Below are 12,356 nucleotides of genomic sequence, written 5' to 3'. Positions count from 1 at the left end.
TATGTATATATACTATATATTCAGCGTAATGTCTATTTAGCATATATATTTAGGATTTGTTTGTAGCTAAACATATACTAAAAAGAATTGTTTCTATGAAGTCAAAATTTAACTGGGCATCCTTTGTCTACCTACCTATCTCTCTGTCTCTCTCTGTCTCTCTCCTGATAAATCTGGCAACCCTACTCAGGGTGGACTTCTTTCTTTCAGGCCTGGAGCCCCTTGGTGAGCTGCCTAGGGCTGACAGGGTGCCCATGAGCCCCTTCACCTAGATATGCAGACTCTTTCCCTAAAACTTTCCAATTTAGACATACAGAGTAACCCACGCCAGCTGCTCTTGGGGTACAATAGTCCCAAAGCTTGTTTTTCTTACCCATCAGCTCAGCAAAAGGGTGGAATTCCTTAGGAAGGAGGTTGTGCGGGTGGGCTGGGGCTTAGGGACAGGGCCCTGGGGCAGGAAGGAAGGGGACATGGATGTTGTCACTCCACCCCACCTTGAGGATGCCTGAGTCAGGAAAGCAGAAGCAGAGGGGGTGACAGCTGGGAGGGGGCGCGTGGACCCACCCATGTTCCAGGTGCCGATGAAGATGGTGATCATGTCAGGCTCCGGCTGTTCTGAGTGCTTGTTCTTCATCTGCTGCAGGAGCTGGCAGAAGCCTTCTCTCTTCTAGGGATGGAAGGGCAGACAGACTTAGAAAGGCCTCTGCCTCTCTGCACATTACACTTTGCAAAGGACTTGGTCAGCTTCAAAAAAACTGAGAGGAGCGTAAATCAGTATGAACTTCCAGGACAGCAACCTGAAAACATGCATCCAAAGTCGTAAGCGAGTGGCTTCTGGCCCAGACATTCCCCTGCAAGGTTGTGACTTTAACAAAGTAATCAGGAGCTGCACAGAAGTCCAACCCTGTCACAGCTCTGCAGCACATGCCTCAGTACAGAAAAAAATCAGAAACAACCTTACCGTCCAGCCTTAAGAGGTTCATTAATAATGTATTAGAGGGCCAGGTGCGGTGGCTCATGCCTGTAATCCCAGAACTTTGGGAGGCTGAGGCGGGTGGATCACCTGAGGTCAGGAGTTCGAGACCAGCCTGACCAACATGGTGAAACCCCTGTCTCTACTAAAAATACAAAATTAGCCAAGCGTGGTGGTTAATGCCTGTAATCCCAGCTACTCGGGAGGCTGGGGCAGAAGAATTGCTTGAACCCAGGAGGTGGAGGTTGCAGTGAGCCAAGATCGCATCATTGCACTCCAGCCTGGGTGACAGAGCTATATTCTGTCTCAAAAAAAAAAAAGTATTCTAGACCATCCATAAACTAGAATATCATAGTGTTTAACAAGTATGATCCAGAACTATCTTGCCAACAAGGACAGGTGGCCACAATATATATTTTTAAGCATGAAAAGCTAGTTGACAAATGATATGAATAGCATCATTGCATTTTTAATAAAACATTTGGGCCTGGCACAGTGGCTCATGCCTGTAATCCCAGGACATTGGGAGGCTGAGGCAGAAGGATTGTTTGAGACCAGCCTGGGCAACATAGGGGAACCCTGCCTCTACAAAAAATAAAAAAATTAGCCAGGCATGGTGGTGCATGCCTGTAGTCCCTCCCAACTTAGGAGGTTGAGGTGGAAGGATTACTTGAGACCAGAAAGTTGAGGTTGCAATGAGCCATGATCTTGCCACTACACTTCAGCCTGGGCAACTGAACAAGACCCTGTCTCAGAAAAGAAAAGCAAGAGAAAAAGAAAGAAAGAAGGGAAGAAAGACAGAAAGAGAAAATTAAAAAACATCTGGAAGGGGCATAGTCCCAGATTAACTCATGGTATATGAGTGTTTTTATTTTAAACATTTGCTTGTTTCTGTTTGCCACGTCTTCAGCAAGGAGAATGGATTACTTATGTAAGGAAAGAAAATTTAAATTAAAGAAACTAGTTAAAAAGAAGAGAGGACACGAAGGCTTTCATAGCCTACTCAATATTTTTCACGTATTTTTCTGGGGTACCCAGTGGGGCACCAAGCAGTCTCAGTTGGCCCTGTCTTAGGATGCAATCAATAGAGCAGGCAGACTTTAACAAAGTACACAAATTTCAGGGTGTAACATATGACATGACCAGTGTTTGACTATTTAAACCTGCAAAGACAGAAATTTTACATGATTCAACCTCATAATTGCAAATCTCAGTAAGTCCTCCCTGAAGACACCAGCTCACAAAGATGTCATAATGACCATCTTTACTATAAGATGCCTCGAGTTGGGAGCGGCTCAAGATTCATGGCCTCCATTTATCCCTGTGCCTCAGTCCTTTTGAGGTGGCAGCAATGGGGCAGAGCTGGTGTTTGAACCTATGCCCAGGTGCTCAGAAAGCATTCCAGCCCAGCGGTCTTTCTCTCCATCTCCCACCACCTGTCTGGGCCCCATTCTCCTGTTTCTCCCAGACCCTTCCCTATTATTCCTGACAGCTCTGGACACCTTAGACCTCCCACCAGCCCACCCCTGATGCTTTGGAAGTGAAAGTAGGAGCGGAGACTGGGCACTCAGTGGGAAGCTATCACTGTGGGCCTGCACCAGAAGCGCTTGTCCCTTGGCCTTGCTCGGGGTCCCTGATGTGAGATGTCAGCCAGCACCTGATGTGATGGACACCCTTATTGCGCTGCATTCTTTTTTTTTTTGAGACAGGATCTTGCTCTGTCACCCAGGCTGGAGTGCAGTAGTGTGATCACAGCTCACTGCAGCCTCGAACTCCTGGGCTTAAGCAATCTTCCCACTTCAGCCTCCCAAGTAGCTGAAACTACAGGCTCATGCCACCACATCCAGCTATTTTTTTTTTTTTTTTTTTTTTTTTTGAGATAGAGTCTTGCTCTGTCGCCCAGACTGGAGTGCAGTGGCGCAATCTCGGCTCACTGCAAGCTCCGCCTCCCGGGTTCACGCCATTCTTCTGCCTCAGCCTCCCAAGTAGCTGGGACTACAGGCGCCCGCCACCATGCCTGGCTAATTTTTTGTATTTTTAGTAGAGATGGGGTTTCACCATGTTAGCCAGGATGGTCTTGATCTCCTGACGTCGTGATCCACCTGCCTCGGCCTCCCAAAGTGCTGGGATTACAGGCATGAGCCACCGCGCCCGGCCTTTTTTTTTTTCCTTGAGATGGGATCCCACCATGTTGCACAGGCTAGTCTCAAACTCTTGGTCTCAGGCAACCATCCCACCTCAGCCCCCCAAAGTGCTGGGATTACGGGCATAAGGCACCCACCATGCCTGGCCTAATTTTTTTGTTTTGTAGACATGGGGTCTCACTGTGTTGTTCAGGCTGGTGCAATCCATTTTTACTGCCTCACATGAGCTGCACGGCAGAGAACAATGAATGAGGCCATGATGATGGGTTTTGGCCCTTGGTTCAAATTTCTGAGATGAGGGGTCAGGTCACAAAGAACCCACTCTGGGGGCACAGAGGCCCAGCCTGGGTTTACCCAGTGGCCCACAGAACCTCTTAACCCAGGAACCCATCCTGGAAGGGGCATCTCACTTCTGCAGAAAGAGGCAAAGTGTAGAAGTGAAAGTCTCTAGCATGGAGCTCCAGTCAAGACTCAGATTGAAATCCAGGGGTGGCTCACACCTATAATACCAGCACTTTGGGTGATGGAGGTGGGAAGATTGCCTGAGCCCAGGAGTTGGAGACCAGCCTGGGAAACACGGCGAGACTGTCTCTACAAAATATAAAAAATTAGCTGGTGGTGTGTGTCTGTGGTCTCAGCTACTTGGGAGGCTGAGGTGGGTGGGGGGATCCCTTGAGCCCAGGAGGTGCAGGCTGCCATGAGCTGTGATCACGCCATTGCACTAGCCTAGATGGTAAAGCGAGACGCTGTCTCAAGTCAGTCAATCAATCAATCAATCAATCCAGGAGTGTCCCAAAGGTTTCCCAAGTCCAGGCCAGAGAAGCTGAAAGCCTTTCCTCCAGGTGTGGGGCTGAGTTAGATATGGGTCATAAAGGATGTGGCCTCGAGGCTGGGAGGCAGCTGGGCAAAGTGGGAAGCCTCCCTGCTCCTGAGGCAGTGATGGCTCAAATCCAGGCCGACCTGGAACGTGGTCCTCAACTTCTCTAAGCTCACCTTTCCCAGGTGTGAAATGGGTTGTTCTGGGAACTGAGTGAGCTAATGATATACACTCCCTGGCACACAGCGAGCCTCAAAACGCTTGTGTCCCCTCCCTACCTCACAGCCCATTTTAGAAGTTTGCTGTCACTTACTTTGGAGTCAGCAAAAACATATTCCTTCCGCAGGATCTTCTCCTTCTCTGTTTCCACCAAGATCACCAACTTATTCAGAAATTTCTGTGACTTAATGAGCTGCAGGACTTAAGAGAAAAGAAATTCATTAATTCATTCATCCACTCATTCAACCAATATGAACAGTCTCCATTATGTTCCAGGCACCTGACTATCAATTCCCATCCCCAGGCTGAGCCCCGAGTTTGTGTCTGGTCTCCCAGCTCCCTCTGCTTCCAGCTGCTCTTCCCAAGAGAGGCTCATGCTTGGGGAGGGTGATGTCTGGAACAAGCAAGAGTTGGCCTGAGCAGAGACAGAGTGATCGTCTTTTCATCTTTCTCCCTGCCTCCTTCCTTCCCCTCTCTCTTCTTCCTTCTCCTCTTCTTCCTCTTCTCCCTCCCTCCTTTCTTCCTTACTCTTCCTCCTCTCCTTCTTTTGCTTTGTTTTTAGTTTATATCTAAATTTAATTTTACATTTTACTGTCATCAACAATTAAAAGAGTCAAGTTGTTCTATAAGGTTTTTGCAAACAATAGTCCCCCACAACCCAACCTCTCTTCAATGTCCAGCTCCCTATAGGCAACCAATTTCAACTCTCTTAATGGAGTCTTTTGGAATTTTACTCTGTTTCTTAAAAAAAAAATGCTTAGATTAATACTTTCTGATGTTTCAGTTTTCATTATGTCCTATTGCATGTTTGACTGTCCACTATGGAAGATGAAGGTTGAAATTTCTTTCACACACACAACCTGCTCCCCTACCTTGACTCCCTGCCAATGCATAATTTCAGTCCCCACGTCATCCTTCTAACAATTATATCATAATTTTGGCCAGATAAGTACTCAGTGTTTCTTATTCTGATTATCGAAATGCTATTGACAGACCAGCCCTGATTGTTTCTCTTTTTCTAGACAACTTTTTGTTATTCCTGGAGTTAGTAATTGCCATACTTTTTTTTTTTATTGTTTCTAATTCTTCCCCAGTTTATAACTCTCTTTTCCATGTGACCAACTACTTTCATCAGTTTCTTTGTCCTGAGGGAGCCTTTCCCAGAGCCTCTGGGTCTTCTCTGGACTGGTGACCTCGAGGGCTGAGGCACAGTTTTAACCTTGGGGCCTTACTTCATAATCCAGGAATACATTTCTCTCTCTCGCTCTCATATTAAATTCCATTTCTTGGACCCCATGTCTTCCTCTTCTTGGTTTACACCCTCATTTTGGTAGAGCAACATCTCTAGTAGCTTTCCAAGAAAGGAAGAATGGGTGATACATTTTTAGAGGCCTTGCGTGTCTGAAAATTCGACCCTCACACTTAACTGACAGAACTCTAAATTTGAAATAATTATCCTCCGGACTCTGGAACCTTGTTCCATCATCTCTAGTTTTCAGGATTGCTGGAGAAACAATGTTGTTCTGATTCTCTTGTTCAGAAAAGAGTTAGCACAGCAGGCCCAAGACTGCTGTCCTTAGAAGGGCTTGCTTGAAAGGTTGGCTTTCTGCTGTCATCTGGGAACTTAGATTTCGGGAGGGTTCCCACCATTCCCAGAGCTGATGAGTGGCTTGCTGTGCCTACATTGTTTGTACAAACAATATGGTTTATGCTGAGCACCTGTTTTCCTTTTGGGAGTCTGTAATCTGGGCACCTGCCAGGTAGAGGGTGTCTATGTGACCAGTCCCTAGTTAATAACCACATTTCACACATGTTGTCACACCTCACTGGGGGAGGAGGGAAGTGTGTCCTTTGTGACTCCACAGAAGAGTGGAGCCACTCCTAATGGTGGCTCACTGTACTTAGAAGGAAGCGTGGGCCAGGCACGGTGGCTCATGCCTGTAATCCTAGCACTTTAGGAGGCTGAGGCGGGCGGATTGCCTGAGCTCAGGAGTTCGAGACCAGCCTGGGCAACATGGTAAAACCCTGTCTCTACTAAAATACAAAACAAAAAATTAGCCAGGCGTTGTCGTGGGCACCTGTATTCCCAGCTACTCAGGAGGCTGAGGCAGGAGAATTGCTTGAACCTGGGAGGCGGAGGTTGCAGTGAGCCAAGATCATGCCACTGCACTCCAGCCTGGTGATAGAGTGAGACTCCATCTCAAGTAAAAAAAGAAGAAGGAAGCGTGAACCTGGCACTCTAGCTCAGCAAACCCACACACCTGGCCCCTGCCCAGTCTCGGCCTTGTCTGAGCCACAGCCGCCTGGCCATCTCACCAGCCACACTGGCTCCTGTCTTGGAACTGTGCCCAGTGGCCCCTTTCCCTGGTTTGGGCACAGCCAGCATCTTCCTGACACTCAGGTCTCAGGCTCAGACTCTTAGAAGCTCGTGCCTGGTTTCTTTTGGACTTCACCCCATGCATGTGTCTTTTCCCTCGGCTGATTTTGCTCTATAGCCTTTCAGTGTAATAAATCGCAGCTGTGAATATGATCACCTGCTGGGTCTTGTGGGTTCTCTGACGGAATCACAGAATGTGGGGGTGGTCTTGTGGGGCCCCTGACACAGGGTGTAATCTATCTTTTGCTCTGAACATTTTTAGGATCTTTTCTTGGAGCCCAGCGTTGTGAGACTTTCCGGGGTTGTGTGGGCCTCCTGTGTTGTGTGAGCACTTGGCAATTTTCAACCTGGAGGCAAGTGTTATTCTGCTCTGAGACTCTTTCCTGAATTCTTTAATAAATTTTCTCACTCTGTTTTCTCTTACTGACCCTTATTATTTTGATATTGGCCCTCCTGAACTGGTCTTCTTCTTCTTTCTTTCTTTCTTTCTTTATTTATTTTTTGAGATGGAGTCTTGCTCTGTCACCCAGGCTGGAGTGCAGTCGTGGATCTTGGCTCACTGCAAACTCTGCCTCCTGGGTTCAAGCAATTCTCCTGCCTCAGCCTCCTGAGTAGCTCGGATCACAGGCGGCACCATCATGCCTGTCTAATTTTGTATTTTTAGTAGAGATGGGGTTTCACCATGTTGGCCAGGCTGGTCTTGAACTCCTGACCTCAAGTGTTCCACCTGCCTCGGCCTCCCAAAGCGCTGGGATTACAGGCGTGAGCCACTGTACCCAGCCCTGAACTGGTCTTTTAAATTGTAAAAATATTGCCTCTCCTATTTTCCATCACTTTGTCCTTTTGTTTTGCCTTTTGGGAGCTTTTCTGAACCGTATCTTTCCACTCTTCCATTGGGTTCTTATTTTTTTAAATTACTGCTATAATATTTTTATTGCCCCAGAGTTGTCCTTCCTTTCCCTTTCCCCTTCTTCCCCCTTCTCTCTTCCTCCTCCTCCTTTTTCACTTTCGTTTTATTCTCTTCCTGTTCCTTTCTAGGTATAATTCTGTTATTCCACAGGCCCATTTCTTTTTATCTATAGAATTTGATCTCTCCAAGGTTGGGTGCAGTGGCTCACGCCTGTAATCCCGGTGTGGCAGACCAGGTCTCACTAATGCAGGCCTCCGTAACAACTGTTTCAGTACTGACTGAGTGGTTAAGTTAAATATCAAAAGCCAGTGCCCTTATACAAAGGCTGGAATGTAACAAAAGCCCATCAGAAGTCTTGCCTAGGTGAAGGAATTCTTAACAGGACCAGTTTAGGATTTAACAAGTTTATTGGAGGTCTGAAGGAACTCCCCAAACCTCCGTGATTTAGCAGGAGACAAGATAAGGGTAATCACCCCAGCACCTGGACCCATTTAGATGAAGTAAATTTACTGAGGCTCCAAAGGAAGGTCTTCAGGACTCAGACCTTAGTTATAAATTAAAAGAAGTTAATCACTTATATCTTTCAATGAATACACACTTACACGTAGACATACAGCTTAGAAGGTATATAAGCTCTGGAAAACTTTATAATTTTGAGTTGGTCTGGTGATAATTTCTAGGCCTTCTTCCTGTAACCAGTTACAGAAAATAAAAACTCTCTTCCTCCCCAGTTCATCTGCATCTTGTTATTGGGCCACAAGAAATAGCAGCCCGACCCTCAGTTTGGTCCAGGAACACCAGCACTTTGGTAGGCCAAGGCAGGCAGATCATCTGAGCTCAGGAGTTTGAGACCAGCCTGGCCAGCATGGTGAAACCTCATTTCTACTAAAAATACAAAAATTAGCCAGGCATAGTGGTGCATGCCTATAGTCTCAGCTACCTGGGAGGCTGAGGCACGAGAATTGCTTGAACCCAGGAGGTGGAGGTTGCTGTGAGCTGAGATCGCACCATTGCACTCCAGCCTGGGCCACAAGAGTGAAACTTTGTCTCAAAAAAACAAAAAGAATTTGATCCCTCCAAGTGTTTTGTCTTTGTGTCCCCTGTCTCCTGTCCCCAGCTTCCCTCCAGTGTCTGGTGATCCTTGGCTGTCTGTGTCCAATGGTGAGGTGGGGTCTGTCGAGCAGGGCTTCTCCACAGGATGGTCTGATGGGCTGAATCCTGGGGAAACTGCGTGATGGCAACACCTTTCCATCTTTGCCCCTGGGCTGATCAAGTTTCCCAGAGAAGACTACTAACTCCTGCCTAGGGAGGGTGGGGCTGGCCAGCAGCATCCTGGGAGCTGGGCAGGGAAGAAGGTTGGGGTCTCAGCACTCAGCAAGTGACTGTCCCTTAGTCCTCTGTTTTTGGTAGGCTCTCCTGTCTGCAGCAGGCCTGGCATCTCCCAACCCTTCACCTTCTCCAAAGAAGAATATCCAATCTTCTGCCAAAGGAGTGAGGAGGAGCCACTGGCTACCTGGAGTGGAGTGTGATCTGTTGGGCTGAACTGTCTTTAAATAGACTTCCATCTGATCCTGCTGTGTATAACCCCACCTTCACCCCACTTCTTGGGGTCCCCGAGGCTCTCAGCTCCTGAGGCCTTTGTGGGTTTTGTGTGAGTCAGTGTCTCCGTTTTTTCTTCCACCTGCTTAGGGTTTCGTTTTTTGGTTCCTACAAGTGACTCTCGCTATCCATCTCCTTTCCGGCTTTCAGAATGTTGTGGCTCTCCCGTTCTCTTTCCCTGTGGGTTTTGCCTTCCGGAAGGGAACTGATGACAGAGCATGCATTTAACCATCACTTTGAGCTGGAAGCCTCCCCAAAGGGAAATGACATCAGCCTCATCTGCACCTCAGTAAGCATCCCACAGTCCGATTCCTACCACTGCTAACCAAATGCTCTGAGACTTTTCCAGTCTGCTACGATCAGAACATGTCTCCTTCCCCTGAATTTCCTTGCCATCTGTTTCCAGGACTGTGCGGTTGCCCCCAGGATGTGACATCTTGTTTGATCAGGGTTATTATTCCATCAGGGTCAGTCAGCGCCCCACCTTCCCCACGCCCAGTGAAATAACACTGGAAGTTCCTTTTCCCTTGTCCTGCTACATGGTATCCATCAGCGGGTGCTGGCTGGTTTACCTTTGAAACATTCCCACCCCGTTCGCCTTTTCCCATCTCCAGCTGCCACCGCCTCTTGCCTGGCTGCTATCATGGCCTCCTAATTGGTGTCCCTGTCTCCACTCTTCCTCTCTTCCCATAGTTTATTCTCAGTACAGCAGCCAGAGTTATCTTTTTGAAGTGGAATCATGCCACCCCCCAGCTGAAAACCTCCTAATAGTGGCTTGCTGCATTTGGAAGGAAACGTGAGCCTGGTACTCTGGCTCAGCAAGCCCACATGCCTGGCCCCTGTCCAGCCTCAGCCTCGTCTGAGTCCTGGCCGCCCAGCCGTCTCACACGCCATACTTGCTCCTGCCTTGGAACTGAAGCCAGTGGCCCCTTTCCCTGGGTTGGGCACAGCCAGCATCTTCCTGACACTCAGGTCTCGGTTCAAATGGCACAGCATGTCCTCAGAAAGGCTTTTCCCCATTATTGTCATATTTTTCTATTTAAATCCCCAGGTCTAGAGTTTATCATTCCCTGACACATTCCTGGTTTGTATATGTGTGTGTTTGTTTATTTTCTCCTTTGCCCTGATTTAAATGAAACTTTCCTGAAAGCTAGGACCCTGGCTGGCTGGTTCACTTTCGCATCCCAAAGCCTGGTACATGCATGGCAGGTGCTCGGAGCATGAATATTTTATGATTTGAACATACAGCAACTCGCTGTTCCTATGTGTAGAAGACCATGACGCCAAAGCTATTCATGAACGTGGTGATTAAAATAGGGTAAGGAAGCTCCAACTCTTGCAACCACAGATTCCCTCCAGGCGAGCACCACTCTGTCGTAATAACCATGGCTGGAAACTCACCATGAGCCAGACTCTGCACTAAGGACACACCTTACCCCATTAACTCTCACAGCAACCCCTGTAGGAACCCCTGTCTTGTGGAGGCATCATTGAGGCTGTAAGGAGTTAAGTAGCTTACTTGAGATCATACTATTAGCAAGTCATGGAACCAACACATGCATCCAGTTTACCTAGAGCACCCACTCCTGAACCACACTGCCTTTCAGCACCAGCTATAAAGAAGCCACTTAAATATGCATCCGTGAGAACTGTATGATCTTACCTGGTTTAGGACACATTCGCTCATTCATGTATAGATTCATTCATTCTTGCCTTCATTCTCTCATTCATGTGTGCATTCATTCATTATTACATTCATTCTTATTCCTGTGTGTGTTCCTTCATTCTTGCATTCATTCACTGATTCATGCATGCATTCTCTCAATATGCATTTACTGATCACTTACTCTGTGCTAAGCACTGTTTTGGCTCTGGGATTTAGTGGTTAACAACAACCAAAAAATCCACATCCCAGCCTTTGTGAAGCCCACATTAAAGAGGGGAAACAGAGCTGGGATTTATGATGGATGATATTGCAAGTGCCTCAGGCAACTGGCAATCCCTGAGCACGCACTTGCTGAGCCCCAGGGCCCAAGCTGGGGCCTGCAGAGTCCAGGGTGTGTAAAGGAAAGACCTTGCCCTTTTTAGGGGGAGGGAATTTGTGAGCAGTCAATTGTGCTCTGATGTGACAGATGTCACCACAGAGAGGAAGTCAGGCTCCACCATCCTGGATTGATGGGAGGACTGGAGCCAGGTGGGCATAGTCCCGGAGAGTGGGCTGGCAGTCTGTGGGCATCCACGCTCTTCAGGGCTCACAAACCTGCTCTGAAATAGCCCATTATTATTATTATTATTTAATTTTTAGAGATGGAGTCTTGCTATGTTGCTCAGGGTGAATTCAAACTCCTGGCTCCAAGTGATCCTCCCACCTCAGCCTCCCAAGTAGCTGAGAATACAGGTGCATGCCACTGCACCCACGTGTAGCCCATTCTTAACTAGAGCTGGGTTTTCTTAGGGCCAGTGATCTCTAGTTTAGCTCTTTCACCCATCCCTGATCTGTTTCCACAACGGAGATTACCCACCTCTCAGCAGCAACAGCTCCAATCCTTACTTGGGCATTCTAGGCTCTGTTCACACCTAGGATGGCGTGCCCAGCTGCTTCTCTCTCCAGAACCACAGCAAGAGATGAGCAACATGTAATGTGTGATTTCACTAACACCCTGTCCCCTTCCCTGCACACCCCATTCTCTCAGTCCCAGAGCCCTCCCCTGCCTCATGCTTCGCAAAATCTTATTCAACCTTCAAATCCCAGTCAGAGCCATCTCGGTGGTGTGAACCCTCCTGCCCTCACTCCCCAAAAGAGCCAATCAGTCCTCCCTCGGGACTAACCTTCCTCTGGAGCACATTCTAATACCTGCCCATGTGCCAGCGTTCCCTTCTCCACAGCAAATCCTTAGAGGAAGCGTTCACGATGAAGGGCTGGCCCACGGAAGATGCTACGCAAATATCTGTTGCATTAAACCGACAAAAGTTCACAGCACTTCTCAGAATCCTGGGAGGTGTTTCTTTCAATCTTAAGTTTTTTAGTAATCAGGTGCTCTGACAATCTTCACTCATCTTAAAGTTTCCATCTCCTCTTATCCAAGTTGGGGCCACCCCTCTCTCCTTAACAGATGTATTAGTCTGTTCTCACGCTGCTAATAAAGACATACCCAAGACGGGGTAATTTATAAAGGAAAGAGTTTTAATGGACTCACAGTTCCACATGGCTGGGGAGGCCTCATAATCATAGCAGAAGAAAAGGAGGAGCAAAGTCGTGTCTTACATGGTGGCAGGCAAGAGAGCTTGTGCAGGGGAACTCCCCTTTATAAAACCAT

At 47.7% G+C, this 12,356-nt stretch overlaps 1 protein-coding gene across 2 annotated transcripts in view; it reads right to left on the bottom strand.

Annotated features, from left to right (window-relative positions):
- Positions 1-12,356, bottom strand: part of INPP5D (inositol polyphosphate-5-phosphatase D) — a 147,797-nt gene that overhangs the window by 42,988 nt on the left and 92,453 nt on the right. For both annotated transcript variants that reach the window (XM_024243528.2, XM_054550008.2), the window contains 2 exons: positions 4,248-4,354; positions 565-667 (listed from right to left, as the gene is read on the bottom strand). In XM_024243528.2, the coding sequence (XP_024099296.1) occupies positions 565-667; positions 4,248-4,354 (210 nt within the window). The remainder of the gene's footprint in view (positions 1-564; positions 668-4,247; positions 4,355-12,356) is intronic.

The sequence above is a fragment of the Pongo abelii genome, chromosome 11, assembly GCF_028885655.2.
Source record: "Pongo abelii isolate AG06213 chromosome 11, NHGRI_mPonAbe1-v2.0_pri, whole genome shotgun sequence".
NCBI classification, from domain to species: Eukaryota; Metazoa; Chordata; class Mammalia; order Primates; family Hominidae; genus Pongo; species Pongo abelii.
This window is presented reverse-complemented; position numbering and strand designations above follow the sequence as displayed.